Here is a 17,972-nt window from a genome sequence, read left to right as displayed (position 1 = left end):
ATCTGAAGTGCCTGTCTTTTATTACTGTGATGCTAATTCATCTTTTGTACTTTTGTTATGCTACCTACTTAATATAATGAGGTTTATCTAGACCTACCTTAGCATGCTAAACATGAAATAGGTCCCCATGAGATTAGATATTAGGTCTTTCAAAAAATTGGTTAACAGTTTTTTTCCTGAAACAAATTTAGTATTAATTTAAAGCTTCTATTCGACAAAGTGTTCTAGTTTGTTATTTCTAGAAGTAAATAAGTCAAATAAGGGTTGAAGAGAGAAGCAACCACAAATGGCTCAAGTTAAAAAAAAAAATTACAAAAGATTGTGATGAAATAAGAAAGAAGATGAGTAGAGTAGTCCCTGGAATAAACAATGCAGACACTATGCTTGGCTGAACCCTAAATGGAATTTTTTTTGTAGACACTAATCAGTTTTGTACATGGTAAAGTAAATATTCCCTATAGATGGATAAAATGTAACTGGTGTTATTTTTCGAGGGCAAAAGTTTAATCTTTGTCCTCAAGTTTACAGGGGGAAGAAAATCTGAATGCCAGTTCTTGCAGCAAACAAAGTGACTCAACAGCTTCCTTTCGAACCCAGAGAAGTAGTTTTAGAAAAAGCCCTTTGAAAGACCTTTCTTTTCCATATCTGTTTCCAGCTGCAACAGCCAGTAGTTTTTCTTATTTTTTCCCCACTTCTGCTCTGGGGTCTTGGCTCTCATTAAGAAACTGACTGGAATAAACAGAGTGTGCCTCATATAACTGGAAATTGGGCAAAAAGGGAGGGTTTCCTCTTCCTTATTATCGTAAATCTAGTTTCTAGGGAATAACTTCAGAAGTGGAGCTTACGCTTGGATATTTCTGAAGATCATATGGTACGACCAACAACCAACTTTTTTGTTGCTATGCTCAATCAGCATGCTTGGTCTTTGAATGGATGATTTCCTACCTCACTCTGTTGGCATGTTTGCTTATCTTTAGAAGCAGACTACAGTTGGATGATTAGCTCTGTTTTCACATTTTCAGGTACCCATTATGTGTCCTTTGCTGGACATTGTCTCGTCCTCCAGAGCTGGCAAAATGTATGATGAGAGAGATCTTCAACTCCTGCAGTGCTGTATCACCTACCTCAGCTTCACTTATTAAATAACAGTCTATTTTAAAGTGTCTCAAGTTGGCTTGGCTGTTTTGTATCAAAATGGGTGAGAAATGCTTACCTGAGCTGTTCTCCAGCTTTGCTCTTAAAGCAGTAACCTCAGGCAGAGGAGCTGTGATGAATGGTGGGAAACTGCAACACACACAACCCCTAGAGACTTCTCTTAAGATAATTTTTTACTAGAGATGTAACTTTGGTTGATTTCCAGAAGTGCTAAGATCCAAAACTTGTGTTGAAACAGAAACTTGTAATGAGGCTGGAAAGAATTCATGAAGAACCAGTCATGAATGAAGTTCAGTTGAGAAATTTATTCAGTGGCTTTCAAAGTCAGTTACATACCTTACTGAGAGACCAGAGAAGTATTTAAGGTCATAAAAATGGTTGTGAACAGAAAGGATATGTTGCACTCTTCAAAGAAATAAAAACTTGTGTTTTCTTGTTTTGTTGCTTCCTTCTCAAACAGATTTGTATGTTTCCAAGTAGAGTAACATATTTTCAAGTAGATGGCATGTTTTGATATTTTAAATGCTTTATTTAATTGCCAAACTTATGTGATAGTTGCCTCTGTCTCCTGCAGTTGAACTTTACCCTTATTAGAGCACTGATATCATTTTACAAAACCTCACAGAACATTTTGAAGTGGAAATGAAATTAATTTTTTACATTATGATAATTAATAATTTTCTGCATAGTAAATTTGCTTTCAGCTCATATTAGATGAATATGTGCCATTAAAAATTGGCAGATTAAACTCAGGAATCCCTGTCTGAAATTTTAGGATTTATAAGCAGGAGTTTCATATAATCAACTGTTTAACATGATTTAACCATTTGCTGTGTTCTCCTCTTCTTTTAAGCTTATTCTGACTTTCCAAACAAATTACAAAGCTCCAGAACCTGCACATAAGTTTTATAAAAAGTGAATGACCTGCAAGCCTCCAAAGCTTGATTTCTTGAGTGCAGAGCTGCTGCACAATGGGACTTGTTTCTTTGATGTTGCTTTAGATTTTTGATTTCTTACTGTCACTAAACACTGGGCTAGGCAGATTTGGTATAATTTAAAACATTACTATTTTTGTGAAAGCTATTTAAATTTTGCTACCTTAGAGTTTCTCAGAATTATTTAATTTTTCTAATTTTAAAAATGTAGAAAACTAAATTTTACTGTTTAGTTTTAAGCCACTGTCATGATGTTTAGATATGATATTTACTAAACTGTCAGGAAAGTTGACAATATCAGGCTGCTACCAGTTATACTGAATTCCTGCATCATTGCTATCTTTACATTTTCTGTAGCAATGCTGCTTTTTTTTTTAACTTTTTTTTTTTTTTTTTTTTTTTTTTTTAATAAGATCAAGCAAAATTCTAGTGCAAGATCTAGTTCAGTGCTCCTGGAAACAGGTCAGAGGACAGCTAAAGACAGACCTGACATGGCTTCCCACAGCCTGTGGAGCAGCACTGTCAGCGCAGGGGGTAGAGGCAGTGGATATTCTGTGACACTGCCTCCCACGTGTCTCTGTGGAAAAACTTTCAGGGAGTTCTATGCACACAGTCTGCATGTGTAGAGCTGTACACTTCGCAGTCAAAATAGCAAAACAGCAGTACACCAGTTATAGTTGTACCATGTCCACATCTGGGGGTCTGCGTGACCTAACCCTTCATCCAAGTTATAAATGCAGCAGCTTTTGAGATTAAGTCATCTGGGACAATTTCAAAAATCCAATCTTTCGCTAAACATTTTGAAGTGTTTTCTTCCTAAATAAGAACACAAATATTTACTGCCTACATAAAAATTGCTGATGGTTGGGCTGCTAAGTGCAACTGGGTTAAACAAGGACTTAATTGCAGAGTATGACTCAATAGGAGAGCACAAGGAGTCAGGGAAGGGGCTGAAGGAAGGACTGGATAGCAACAGGACACAAAGGTGTCTTGCAGGAGAGGAAAGCTGGAGCTTTGGAAAGTTTCCAGTCATGGTCCAGGTTGAAATGCAAGGACCTGTTTGAGTCATGCAAGCCAGAGTCAGATTATGACTCTCAGTGAAATAACCTTGGTGGCCTGTGTGGGAATATAGCTGGATTCATTACAGGTGCCCCCAGGGACATGGTGGGTGCGTGTGGTTCTGGCACGTGCAGCCACAGAGCAGGAAGGGTGATGGTGCTGAGCTGCTGATGCCTGGGGAGCACAGTGCAGGGTGGGGTGAGCCTTTTGATCAGCACATGGGATTTGGCAATCCTGAGGCTTGCTCTCGCCAAGGCTTGGATTTGTGAAGAGATTCTGTAACGTGCAGCTGTTCCTTCGGGGCATGTGATTGAAGTTCACAGTAGTTACCTGTAAAGTTTGCTAAAGCCAAACACAGCCTCTACCTCCCTTAGCACCCCCAATCCCACACACATGCACACACTACTTTACAGGTACATTAGTGTACCTGCTTAATATTTTGCTATGTATCGGTGGTTCTATCAGTAAGTACCCAGGTATATCACATAACAGCATCATTCATTTTCAAAGCTCTTTGAACCAGAGGTTAAAGCATTTAAAACAAATTTAAGAAAACACTGCTTACTGACTGAGGCAATTGAATTCCTCTGGAACAGTATGAAACAAGACTTAACAAAAATGGCTGAGCAGTACTACCATATCAACGGGACACTTTCTTAGCTTCTGGCAAAGATGTAATTGCCCCAAAGTACTCACTGCATTATTCTCAGGGATGCAATTCAAAAGATTTAGTTGCTATCTCTCTGCCTTCACTGGTGCTATTAATTGGTTTTGAGACACATCCCCATTTTGTTATTTCTAAAGGTGAAGGCTGTTCTATGTTTTATTAATGATGACAGCATTGCTCAGAAAAAGGATGGTCTAAAATATTTAACTTTAAGAACATGACAGATTAAATAACCTGTGGGGTCCTAATAATCATCAATCACAATGTAGGAGATGACAAGGTGAAATTTCTACGATGACATTTTGTCACTTGGGGTAGTCACTTAAATTGACAAAGCTATACATTCTGCTCTGTAGCTTCTTTACTCTAATTGGGCCAATTTTACTATCATGCTATTATTCTGCACAGAACTGGTGACAAACAAAGAGGCTTTTGTGATCTCAGTCGAATATTTTTCCATGAGCTCAAGAAAATATCTTTGCCAAAAAAGAACGAAAATTGTCCCTGTATTTTGTGACTGGCCAGAAGCCCAAGGCTCATGTCTGTCTGGAAAAAAGTCTAATCTGTATTTTTAGTTCCTACTTGCTTATCATGAGATCTTGTAGAAAGGGCCACAACTCAGGGGAGCTGTAATCGTGTTAGGGATTTTTCCTCTTACATGTTGAAATATCTTTCCTCAGGATATGGTGGAGGAAAAAAGAAGGCTAAACTTCTACTCCTTCACTCTTCAGAATTTTGGCAGTGTGTTTTAATTTAGTCTTATTTTCTACTATGCAACAGAACATAATAATTCCCTTTAAGCACATAACAACACAAAACTTAATTCTGCTAGCACATGCTTCAGTGTACTTATTGAGAAACTTAATCCATTTGAGTAGTGCTTGAACTTTGGAAGACAATTTAGTATCAGCAGCTACATGAAGAGTCATTAGGAAGTGGTTCTGTAAATTGTCAATTTTAATCCTGAAACAACCCATCTCATTGCAACTGAAAACATCTTATGCGTTACCACTCAGAAACTTTTGGCAAAAACATGTTTAGTAATGCATTTTTGTTGACATGGAATAAAATTACACTGGACTGTAATATGGAGGGTATATAGAGTGGGCATATATCCAGCTGATCTAAAATACTTTTATTTCATGGAAGTGTTAAGCTGTTCAAAAGTCTTACTGTCAAGAAACAGTTGTTTATCATAATAAGCATTGTTTCTCTACATGACAGAAGCAGGAAAATACCATTATTAATACTCTCCATGCCTTGGACCAAGATTGCCTTTGTTTTTGTCTACTGAGCAAGTTGTTTATGTTCATTGTTTTTGAGATCCTGAAACTTGAAAACTGAAGGTAAATATTTCTCTTAGTCCTTTAGTACATTTAAGTCTTCGGAGTTCAGATTAGTAGTGGTGGTGGTGGTGAGTAGTTAGTCAGAGTTATATAAGGCACAAAAATTGAAAGTCAGACTACCAAAGACATTATGGGGGCGTCTCTTTGGCTGAAGAGTTACATCTGTTTTCCCAGACTTTACTCTTACCCTTTACTCCACCTACATATGCTACAACTCATAGAAACACAGAGCAGTTTGGATTCAAAGGGACTTTTAAAGGTCATCTTTTCCAACCCTTTGCCCCATCCAGCCTGGCCATCCACACTTCCAGGAATGGGGCTTCTATCACCCCCCTGGACAACTTGTTCCAGTGTTTCACAACCCTCACCATAAAAAATTTCTTCCTAATATCGAATCTAAATCTATCCTCTTTTAGTGTAAAACCATTGTTGTATTGCAACAGATCCTATGAAGGCCATGAGACACTGGAATAGGTTTCCAGGGAAGTTGTGGCTGCCCCCTCCTGGAAAGTGTTCAAGGCCAGGTTGGATGTGTCCTTGAACAACCTGATCTAGTGGGAGGTGTCCCTGTACACGGCAGGGGGATCAAAACTAGGTGATCTTTAAGATCCTTCCGAACCTTAGCCATTCTGTGATTCTATGATTTTTCTTATAGGGCTCCTTTTAGTATTGAAGAGACACAGTAAGGTCTCACTGGACCCAGGCTGGACAGTCCCAATTCTCTCAGCCTTTCTACATAGGAGACATGCTACATCCCTATTATTTTTGTGGCCCTGCTCTGGACCCATTCCAACTCCAGGTCGTTATCTTTCCTGTTGTGCTCAGTTTGGCTAGGATAGAGTTAATTTTCCTCACAGTTGATAGTATGGGGCTATGTTTTGGATTTGTGCTGAAAACAGTATTGGTAATGCAAATGGTGAGCAGCATTTACACAGAGTCAAAGCCTTTTCTGCTTCTCCCTCCTCACTGCCAGTGGATAGGCTTGGAGTAGGCAGAAAGTTGAGTGGGGACTCAGTTGGAACAGCTGAACTTAACAGACCAAAGAGATGCTCCTTTCCGTATAATATCATGCTCAGTACATAAAGCAGAAGGAAGAAGGAAGGCAGAGACTTCTGGAGAGATGGCATTTGTCTTCTGAAGTAACCATTAATAATAGCCTGATGGAGCCCTGATGTCCAGGAGATGGCTGAACACCTGCCTGCTGATAGGAAGCAGTGAAAGAATTCCTTGTTTTATTTTGCTTGTGCCTGTAGCTTTTGCTTTGCCAATTAAACTGTCTTTTTCTCAGCCCACAAGTTTTCTTACCTTTACTCTTCCTATTCTCTCCACCCTCCCCCTGTGGGGAAAGTAAGCAAGTGGATGTGTGGTGCCTGGTTTTTGGACCATGGTGCTTGAAGGGTTTGAGATGATGAGATATTTGACTGGAATGCCAGATTGAATTTATAGCTGTTACTGCTCTTTAGCTATTAATTGGCAGGCTCCTGTGCTTGCCATAGGTCTTCCTTGCCTTACTGTAAACTAGTCTTGTGCTTATTTTATTCATGGCTGGTTTTTTGCTTTTACTGTTTGCTGTAGTGTTGCACTGACTATCTTCTTACTCTGCTCTGTCTAGGAACATTTGGATAACAGAAATGGCGATGTGCCTGGGCTGGCAGCTGGCCAGGGCATTGCTGCTGTTTCTGTGCTGTTTGTTACACTGGATAGGCAGGAACTCCAGTCTCAGCCTGAGCCTCAGTGGCTCTACATGAGGTGATGCTGGACCATTTCGAAGTGTGGCTATGAATGAGCCTGTGACACAGTATGTATACCCCTGGAAGAACTGCAACCATGGATAAGGCCATGTTTGAGCAGGTTTAATTCTGAAGAACTGTGGCTGTGGATAAGTATATGCCATGGCTAGTATACCTCTGGAGAGTCTGTGGCTCATAGGTAAGGCTCCACTTGGAGGAAGTACACCCCTGAGGTGGATAGGTACAGGCTGGGGAGGGAAAGGGAAGTTCATTACAGTCTTGAACTCAGTGGTCTGGTCCCAGGGGGTAAAGGCATGGAGACTGCAATAGAAATACCTTTAAATACTTATAAACCATGAAGTGAGGTGTGTGTAATAGGAATTACTATAGCAGGAACCATCTGAACCAGTGGAAGACAAGTCTTAGAAGAAGAAGGGCAAGGGCAGCAGTGACACAACTTGGCTTAGGTACCAGTAAAACCATACAACACACCACCTCTCCTCTCCTGAGTGACCACAGTAACAGATGGAGACAAAAGTCATAGCCTAAATTAACTCGATGGACATTTTGTGAACATTTGTGGTAATTCAAAAGACATTTTACAGGAATGTCCATAGACATCCCTAATATCCCTGAAGGACACCACTTATCCCAAGTCTCCATCTGGACACTGAACCAGATTACGAGTTAGAAGCTCCTGACTTCAGTGAGAGCTGCTTTGTTAGCTGAGTTCTCACATCTCATTTCCAGATGCTGTGCTGTTAATTCTGCCTTCCCAAACTTCCAGGTCAGGTCTGCTTCCTTTTTGTTACATTAATGATGCTTTCCACGTGAAATATGCTCATCTCCAACCTCTGCAGCTATGTGGTCCTTACCAAGCCCCAGTAGAATCAAAAGTCCATTGTGCTGCTGATCCACATGAGCCACCACAGCTGCTCCTCAGAGCATGAATTCTGCTGCAACATCAGTGCAGACCTCCACTGCTCCATGGCCTTCCTCAGTCTCATCAGCTCTGCATTTCTTGTGGCCCGACCAAGACATGAAATATGTTATGAAGGAGTATGCATCTAGTAGCATACATTGCATCAGAAAATTCTTATAGATGATAGAGCTTGAAAAAAGGTCTTAAACCGACATAATGCAATATACTAATTATTCGGCAGTGCATAATATCTTTATTTAGAACAATAAAGTATATGTATATAATGTAAATTCCAAATTTCAACTGGTATAAAAAAAGATCTGGGAAAACATCTATCTTCAAAAGGACACATATATACATACACAACACATTTTATAAACTTTATTGTTTACCTTCAGTCAGAACGTAACTATGCAAGACTGTGCTGACATTTACACTGAAATAAATGAATTTGCCCACAATACAACCAGCAAATATCTGTGTCTCTATAACAAGAGTCTGAAGTTTCTGCGTTCCATCAATTTGAAAACATAACAGCTACATGCCACCATTACTGCAGATCTTCATTTAAGACAGCTGAATCAGATTCCTGAATTGTAGAATGCTGGATATTTCTTCAATGTAAATCTAACTAAAAATATCTGTATTTTATATATACTGTTAGCTTTTCAATTTAATAGTTGTATTGTGTGTACTGAACACACAGTTCAGTTTCAGCATAATACAGAGAGCAACAGAGAAAACAGCTGGTGAAATCAGAATCTAAAAAATGTGCAGGTTTTACACATACTCCATAGTACAGCACTCTTTAAAAGCTTACTTATGAAATGACCTTGTGATGAAATAAGTACCATTAATTTATTCAAGTAAACACACATCTAAAGTAGCACATAGAGTTACTCAGTATATCACTATCTGCTTTTTTATTCTCACAAGGCCACTAGTAATCACATGCAAAGTTCAACTATTCCAAAGGAAACCTAAAAATGTTAGTTTCTCACAAAACCACAGATATCTGAAAAACAAATTAGGCTGACTTTTGTATAAAATTACAACACCTGTTTCCCCACAGATTTTCATTTTAAGAGAAAGGGTGTTATTTTCTGTGTTAATGCATGGGCTCTGTCTACCCAAAAAGAAGACCGAAAAACCGATCACTCTTCAGAAGCTAAATAGCTTATAACTGGATAAAGAAGCAACTAAAGGACTACGTCAGCCATCCCCACTCCCACTGAACTTATTCCAGTTCCTCTGATGTCAAAGATGTCTTACAAGTCAGTAGTCCTTAAAATTTCACTACGCCCAAAGTAAGGGCCTCCTCAGTGGGTAGACAAATTGGGCACAGACAGAAACATTTAAATAATTTCACAAGCACATTTCAAAGTGCCATGCCATCCACTGTATCCCTGAAAATTTAGAAGTGTCTTTCTGCTTTGCAAAAATGATTATAAACACCCAAAGATTTGTTCAGATCTCTCAAAAGGAGTTTCAGAAAACAGGAAAATAGGAGCTCAGGAGCTCCAGCAACAGTTATGCTGCTCCATGTGTTATACTGGTTTGGTGCATATTTAAAGAACAATGCTTGTGATATGAAGTTGGACCATCTATACATGAATTTTCTTTCTGTTCTCATGTAGATTTAAATTCACTTTGTTCCACGGAAGAGATCGAAGTGTCTGACATTACTTGAAAGTGATTTAGCTACTATTTTAAAATGTTACTCTTTGAAGATGAACATTTTGCAGCAGCTTATCTTTTTTAATCTTTAATTTAATCTTTTTATATTTTATTTTATCTTTTTATCTTTTATTTTTTTTATCTTTTATTTTCATAATATTGAGCAGTAGACCATGGAGACTAAAAAATTTGTATTTTGAATATGAATGTATAATTTGGGGCACACTGATGTGCAACAGTATTGTGTATTTGATTTTCTGGAAAAAAACCCCTTCAAACATATTTAGAAAACCTATCATTCTTATGAACATAGAATATCACTAAAGGCAGAATTTTTGTTTAATTGAATCTAAGGAATATACTATAGAACTTCAAATGCAGGAACTTGCTTTGCGATAGTGTTGTGTAGCAACAAGAAGTACTCAAGGTTTTTGTAAAATGTAGAAGGATAATTGCTTCCATTTACTGTGGATACTTTTCCATTCTGTCAAAACCAATACACAGCTGTTCTTTGCATTACCACAAAGGTTCAGATTGCCCATCACTTAGGTCACAACTCTGCTTCTTTCAGGTTAACTCTTAAACAAGTTAGAAACAAAGTCTGAAGGATTTGTGAGTAAAGAACTGCACTGTCAAATGAGACTGAGCTGCAGATGGGGAACTGTGTTGTTTGATTCTTGCAGAGCTAAAATTTGGAATGTACTTGCTTTTTAGAAGTGATGAGCAACCTTAATTATTCCTTACTAAGTGGTGAGTGCTTCAGCATCTTCTGAATAAAAATGAAAGCCTGCATCTCACACTAAGCTTTTGATCTAGTCTGAGAGAAGTTCCTCAGATAATGCAAACTCCACAGGCCTATCTATGTTAACGGAACTATGCTAATTTATAATAGTTCAGCAGAACTTGAGGATCCTTTTCTGACATGCAGGAAATGTAAAAAGGCATTGGTATAAATAAAAAATTGTTCCACATGATCAAATATTGAAGAATGTTTTAGTGAGGTGCGTGTTGGTCCCTTCTCCCATTACAAGCCTTAAGATAAGAAGAAACAGCCTTAAGTTTCACCAAGGGAGGTAGGTTAGATATTAGGAAAATTTCTTCACTAAAATGTTGTCAAGCATTGAAATAACCTGATCAGGGAAGTGGTTGGATCACCATCCCTAGAAGTATTTAAAAGATGTGTAGATGTGGTGCTTAGGGACATGGTATAGTGGTGGACTTGACAGTGCCAAGTTAACAGTTAGTGTTGATGATTATTCTATGATTTAAAAAATACTCTATGATGCTAAATCACTGTATGAATGAATTAATGAGAAATTTAGACATTGATCTCACTATGTTCAAAATTCCATTCACAGTGGCTACATGTACACATACTCTCTGTCATCAAATATAGTAAGGTTTTAAGGTTTTTTCTTTTTTTGGTAAGTATGAAAAATGAGTCAGTTTCACCAGTAATACATACACACACATGCACACACACGCTTGTATATATTATATGTTTGTCATATTCTTTTTATAAAGGCTCTTAGAAAATTCAGCAAATGATTAAAATTTCCACAAGAGGTATTAAACAATTAAGCAATTATATACTTCAAAGAGAACTTCAACTTTATAAAAAAAATGAAAAGGGTATTGTTTGTGTTTGTTTGATGGTGTTTTGTTTATTTGTTTATTTTTGGGTTTTTACGTTTCATTTTTTTGTGGGGGTTAGGGGTTTGGGGTTTTTTTTTCAGTTTTCAAGTTACTTAAAATTAATCTGTTGCTGATGTGGTCATTTTGGTGGCAGATGATGCTGTCATCTGAAGTGAGCCATCTTTACCTTCTGGAGTGCAGTCCATTAATGCAATTAAATAATTCATCCCCATCTGGAAAGAGCCAGGATGAAATTATGCACATCTACACTTGTGACTTTTACCATGGTATTTTTAGGATTTACTTGAAAATGCATATCTACACATCAGTCTTGTAGAGATTCCATGGATGCTATAACAGCAATAGATGCAGAAGACAAGTGGAAAATCAACTGTTTCTCTTTTGTTTCAAGAGAAATATCTTGAAGAGTGGAGAACTCTGGGATATTGAAGTTTACTAATCACTTAAAACACAATGAAAACTTTAATTACAGCTGATGTAAGTAAAAGCTAAATACACTCAGGATCTTTCAGATTTTCTATGCTATATATTTAAAGACAAGTTATCAATGGCATGCATCTTCAGCATTTAAAATAATTTCATGGGTTTGTCTTTATTTGGATGTTTGAACGCAATTCAGACTCTTTCCTTCCCTTGGCATGGCTGGAAATTCCACCAGGGTTCACATACCCAGCAGTTACTTTTAATGCTTCAAAGCTTCACGAGGTACAGTAACCTCCTGTTTACTTTGTCTTCATCCAGTATTTGCTTCTCCTGAACAGAGACCACCAGTGCTGAGGCTTTTCTGCTGTGGGCAACCAGCCACCTGGCACCTGACAGAGACCACATGTTGCTGTACACATGACCTCTGCCTGGCATAAACACAGCTCCTTATAAGTAAAAGGCTAGAAAACAGGTCCATGGCATGAGTTCCCTTTCAAGTTTTATATACAGTATTGGAGAGTATGTTATCTGTATCTGTTTCTACTTTTTCTGTCAGTTCAGAGAACTCCATCTGAAGACACCAAGGTAAGTTAGAGGACACAGATCTTAAATTAAGGATGCAAAGGTATTTATGACTTTCAATGATTACACGCAGTTGGAGGCATTTGAAAGATACTTTTTGTACTTTTTTTGCCAGTTTGTTGCTAATGTTAATGGAATTAAAAATCCTCAAATGCCACACAAGGTAGATATTCACATAAGATACAGTCCTGCTAAGTGCACACTCTTCTTCTCGTTGTTCAATTCAGTGTTGGTTTCACAGTAACAAACACAAATTGTTCTCATTTCTATATCATGTCTATGGAGTCATGGGCAGCAACAACAGATGCAGACTCAGTCTGTCACTCCAGAAGGAATATGAATGTGCTTAAAGCTGCTTCATTTATGAAGCGAACATGGAACTGTTACCTGCCTGAAGAGAAAAAGGCAAATTATAATTTTGCTGATTAGTCGTCCTCTCTATATTACAAAATAGATAAAAATCACACATTTTTTCTTATAATTTTGGAAATAGATAAATTCAATGACACTTGCTTAAGCATTCCTTTATTCTGAAACAAAAATTATTGTTATAAGATGGACTTTCCTGGTCCAAGAATCCACTCTAAGCCTGCAAAAGTTCATTGATGTCGTCTGTGGTGATGAAACAACCCATATATTTTTACCGAACCATCACGTTTGTGCATTTCGATACTTGGCAATCTCTCTAAGCAAACTTCCCTTTGAAGTCATCTGGACAAGCCAATACCAAACTGAGTTTGATTACCCTCCTCAGTAAGCAGACGTTAGGGCAAAGCAGCTAAGCAGACTGGAAATCTCTCAAGTTGTAGATAACTTGATCAAAACAAACATTCTGGAATGCACCTGAGTGACTGATGCAGGATCAGATGCAAAACCAGGATTGCCTGTTATACTCTTAGGCTGCTCTTTCCAGTCATGATATAAAATGAAGCATTCCCTATTGCCTGAATCTTCCAGACCCTAGTCAGGGTTAAGTGGCACAACCCTTCTTACAAGCTTGTTACTGCACTTTTTTGCAGTGTCTGCAGTGAACACCTGTGACTGAGAAAGCTCCCTCACCTTTGATGCTCACTCTTGCATTCTGAAGCTAGAGTGATGCATCTGATGAGGCTAGAGAGACTGCAAACTGTGCTGAGTAAGCAAAAATGAACACCTTCATTTGTTGTCCTTCATTTTGTAATTCCAGAGTAGATTTAGTGACATTCAGATTTAAAGTTAGATGCCTAAATTAATGATACAGGACTAATCACTTAGGTACAAATAAATCCTACTGATAAAAAAAGTTTGCTTTTTTTTTTTTTTTCTTCTCCAAAATGGACTCTGGATCACTTTATATTTCCACAGCCAAAAGTTATTAAGACTATAATAAGACCCTTATCTATAACAACTTACCAGTACACAAAACAGTAACAGTGTTGAGGGAGAAAAAGCAACAGCTACACTTGTAGATGTTCCTTTTCTTTTTGCTGCAACACACTGAAAAAAAATGAAGGTACTTTATTACTACAAAACCAGTGTTTCAAGGAAGTAGAATGGAAGGGTTTATCAGTTAGTTACAACAAAAGGGAACTCAGGGTATTAGAGTTTTATGTTTGCTATTAGGTCTTCCTAGTTATAGATTAATATTACAAATTTCTCAGGGAGGAAGGAGAAAACAAAACGTAAGTCATATATTTAAGAAGTTGTCTGGTGGAGCATGTAACCTGTTTGTTAAGGCCATCTCCTCCATTTAATTAAGTTTCCTCTTTCCTATTTTCTTCCTAAGAAGCAATGTTTTACACTTCCTGTGGAGTTAAAAGGAAGATCCATGTTCCATTTCACAAATTTTAATACCTGTGAGGATGAGATTATATGTAGCAACTGATACACGTGGTTGAATACACCATCTTCTGTCCTATGCACTGCACATGAAGAAAATTTATTTTAGGAATGCTTTATTCTAGAAAGAGTAAACACTGAAAATTTCAGCTCCTGTGACTAAACTGCTAGATCAGAACCATGCCTAAATGCCTCCAACATGGAGCAGCACCAGGCATTTCACACAGTGTGACAAGATTACTGGATAAGATGTGTCCTTCTGCCACCTGAACTGGATCTTTCCCTTAATCTCTCATATTTTAATTTTGACCAAATGCCTTAGCATGAACTATTCTAACTTAATATATCCCTAAGTCCTCTTTTCAGACTTCTTTGCCCAAGTCATGCCCAAGCAACTTTGAATGTTTTAAACTGTTATTTCTAAGCTATACTCAATCAGATGAGTTACACAGAATTTTTCCTGCCTAAAAATCAGATAAAGCAGTGTTAGTATGTATAGAGCTGTCATTTCAGGATGACGTTAGAAAGGTTTTAGGATTTGAATAAATTCTCATTAACTTTCTAAGACCATTAAAAAAACCCGAGAAAGCATAGATGCTTATATGCACATAACCTGGGGAATGTAAAAAAGTGAAAGAACATAAAGACTGGTAATGTAAAAAATATTCAGGAGGACAACCAGAAAGACATTATTTTCTATTTATTTACATAAGGTAAACCTAGCTTTACACAGAAAATTACAAAATTCACCTTTTTCTTTTTTTTTTTTTTTTTTTCTGCTTCCCCTATAGATCTCAGCAATTCTTTTGCACAGTGGGAGTAAGGCCATCTAAAGCAAAGATAATGTATCTTTAATAAAATTTTGCAAGCAAAATTTTATTTTTTTTCATTTAAACTTAGAAGTTCCTTTAAAGGACACACCTAAGAACACATATTTTGCCTCTACAGCAAGACCTTGTGTTTGGTTTGGGGATTTTTTATGTTTGTTTTAGAGCTAGAGTGAAACTTTCAGGAAGTAGGTCTCAAAGATAAACTTGCAATTGCATATACATATAGAAAGTGAAACAATATACCTTATCTCATTTTCCTCTTGACAGTCATGACACTGTGTAGTTTCATCACTTTCTGGTCTGGATTTGGGATGTGTTTTCTAGGAAGAAAATGCATTAAATATAATATTCTAAAGCTTTCTTTAGTAACTCCCTAAAATTGTTTTATGTTTCAATTTACTTCAGGTTCTCAATATCAAAGTAATCACGCTAAATGTAGGCAAGATCTTGTCTTCTAACATACATTCACTACCTCTATAATTTTAGTATCAAAAACTTTGTATTCTAGGCAGGGGGACAAGGGGCAAAAGCAAAAGATCCCTTGTGTCAAAATATAATAGAAGAACTGGGAAAGCTGGGGAATTCTATGTTTCTAATTTCCAATTAGATGGCTACCATGCTGATAGGAAAAGATCTGCACTATGGTGGTGGAATGTAAGAATTTGACAACATAGATTTACATTTGCATAGTTCAATGAAGATCAAAAGAGATGTCTCTTCCTTTCAAACAAAGAACACTTCTGTTCTTCCTGCTTTCCCACAGAAAAAAATGTAGTATCATTACGTAAACAATTATATGCAATATTTCTCACCTTCCAGTATATGGCTCCCAAAATAAAGCCAGCAAGAAGAGACAGCAATGATGTCAGTGCTATGCTGATCCCTTGCAGGCTGGAGCTGCTAATGAAGCCAAGCGCCTCTTCTGTAATTACAGATGTTCTCGTTAGTGAGGACAGATTTATAGTAGAAAACTATCTTCAGGGCAACACTATTAGCAAGAGCACTTTCATGCACCACCTACATAACAGCATATTAAATAGCAGAACAGATACAGAAGTGCTGTGTGCATAAGGTGCACTCCATACAATATCTCACAGGAAATTTTTTACTGCAAGGATGCTTCTCCCAGTTCTGAAATAGCTAAGCTGAAGAGTTCCAACACCAATTCTCCTTTTGCCATTTGTTGAGAATTTTCTCATTCCCACACTTCAAAGCTTCAGGTTTATCAATTTTGAAAGGTCTTAAGTTTGACCACAAAGTCATTCTTTGAAAGAAAATTTATCTGTCACTTCGTGCATTTGCTTAAGTTCCATAGGACACATCCCACCTACTCCAGATAGACATTTTGCCTTGCTGCTAATGAAAGGCCACTATGCAGCCTCTTGAGGGGTGTTAATTGAACAGAATAATCCTGAGCAATTCTAATGTCTGTCTGGAAAGGTCCTGCTGACTTCAGTAAGATCAAACCCTTGTACCTTGAAGTCTAGCAGTGCATTACTCTGTCATAACCATTTCGTGATAGCGTTTTACATTTTATAGAGAGAAGCCCCAGATTCTAATCTTTTATGTAAACAAGAAATTTCATTTCTCTCACAGGGAGCTGTATGCATGCTGAAACTAAAATGTGGCCCTCCAGTTATTTAATCAAGAGAATGATGTGAAAAACCCTACAGAGTCACCCTGAGCTCCACATCCTGAACTGCAAAGCAAGCCACAAGAGGCTGCTGGTTTAGACGCCATCCACCCAGTTTTTGTTCATTTCAAGATCTGGTGTCTGCACCAAGAATGGTGGGTGTACTGTCAGATTACAGGAAAATAACTGAACTACAAGCACTGGAAAAGTGTAGGTGATTAGAGACAAAAATGAAAATGACTGGTAGCACTAGAAATTTGTGTGACTCATGCAAACAGAAAATGTCTAAGCATGTACAATAGGATATACTGGGTCAAGCAATGTGCATTTAGTACATTATTAAACAGCTTCTAAGAAAACATAATTTATAAAGGAGCATTCTCATAAATAACTAGCAACTCAGTTTCAACTCTGAGATTTTCTGGTTGTCATTTTGCAAGCTTTTACACAAATGTTCTTTTTATCTCTGAAATTCAGATGTTTTCTGGAGTCACAGTAGAGAGAACTAAAAGGGAAGAAAACAAAGAGTCTGTATCTTACATGTAGTACATGTATCTCTGTCTCATGCACTGTTTAAAAACTCTAGGTTCTGAGTATAGAGGCCTGATTTTTACTTACAGCTGATAGACTCAGCACACTAAAAGGAAACAGCAGTCAAGCAGAACTGATGCTAGCTTACCATGAAAGAAATCTGTCTACAGAGGAGAACGGAAAGATAGCAGACAAAGTTCTACAGAGGTAAACACCAGCTGAAAAAGAGAGGCTATCGATTAGTCCGCCTCTGTTTGGTCATTAAAATCAACAACAGAATTTAACTGGAGGGGCATATCTGTCTGTCCCAGAATAGCCATAAAGGAGGTTTGTTTGCAGAAATGTCCTTCAGAAAGTCTAGACAAACTCAAGTGGGGTAGAGCCAGCCTGAACATCTCAAAAAAAAAAAATCTTCTCTCATTACTTTATCTGACTTGTGTTCTCAGCATATTCTTAGAATTCCTATATTGCTCTTGCGCTCTGATCAAGAAAAATGTATCACTGCTTTGCCTAATCATATTAGCCTTTCTTCCAGTGAGAGATAGCTGAGACAATTGAACTATGTCAGACCTATGAGGATGGTCATGTTTTCTGGATTCTGACCTGCAATCTTCAGAAAAAATGAAAAAATGAAATATAAATCAAGGGAAAATCTCTTCAGGTCACATACAGCATAATTTATTTGATAGCATGGTACAGTAGACTGTATAACCTCAAAAATCTTCTGCCTACTCTGCAATGCTGGGCAGCACGTCATGGCAAACATGCTGATTCCTACATGGACTTCCAGAGAAATATTCTGCATGCAGGGTGATCTGTGACAGTGCACAACCCTCATTTTTACCATTTTTCACAAACTTTAAAGAACCTTACACAACAGAAGAGCTCCCTTTAAAATGAGTATCTAGAAGTGGAAAAATATAATTTCTGAGAAGGAATTGCCAATGCAGAAGCTTTCTTCAGCATCAATGGAAAACTGAAAGGAATACATAATTAGCTTTCCAGGCA

General features: G+C 37.6%; 1 protein-coding gene across 1 annotated transcript in view; it reads right to left on the bottom strand.

Moving 5' to 3' along the window:
• Nucleotides 1–8,050: 8,050 nt before the first annotated feature.
• KITLG (KIT ligand) overlaps nucleotides 8,051–17,972 on the bottom strand; it is a 57,218-nt gene continuing 47,296 nt past the window's right edge. The window contains exons 7-10 of the mRNA XM_030451225.1: nucleotides 15,613–15,722; nucleotides 15,044–15,120; nucleotides 13,545–13,628; nucleotides 8,051–12,543 (exon numbers count right to left, since the gene is read on the bottom strand). Of these exons, the coding sequence (XP_030307085.1) occupies nucleotides 13,589–13,628; nucleotides 15,044–15,120; nucleotides 15,613–15,722 (227 nt within the window). The 3' untranslated portion in view covers nucleotides 8,051–12,543; nucleotides 13,545–13,588. The remainder of the gene's footprint in view (nucleotides 12,544–13,544; nucleotides 13,629–15,043; nucleotides 15,121–15,612; nucleotides 15,723–17,972) is intronic.

This window comes from Calypte anna, chromosome 1 (assembly GCF_003957555.1).
Source record: "Calypte anna isolate BGI_N300 chromosome 1, bCalAnn1_v1.p, whole genome shotgun sequence".
In the NCBI taxonomy this organism is placed as follows: Eukaryota; Metazoa; Chordata; class Aves; order Apodiformes; family Trochilidae; genus Calypte; species Calypte anna.
Note: the sequence above shows the minus strand (reverse complement) of the source record. Positions and strands in the feature narration are given on the sequence as shown.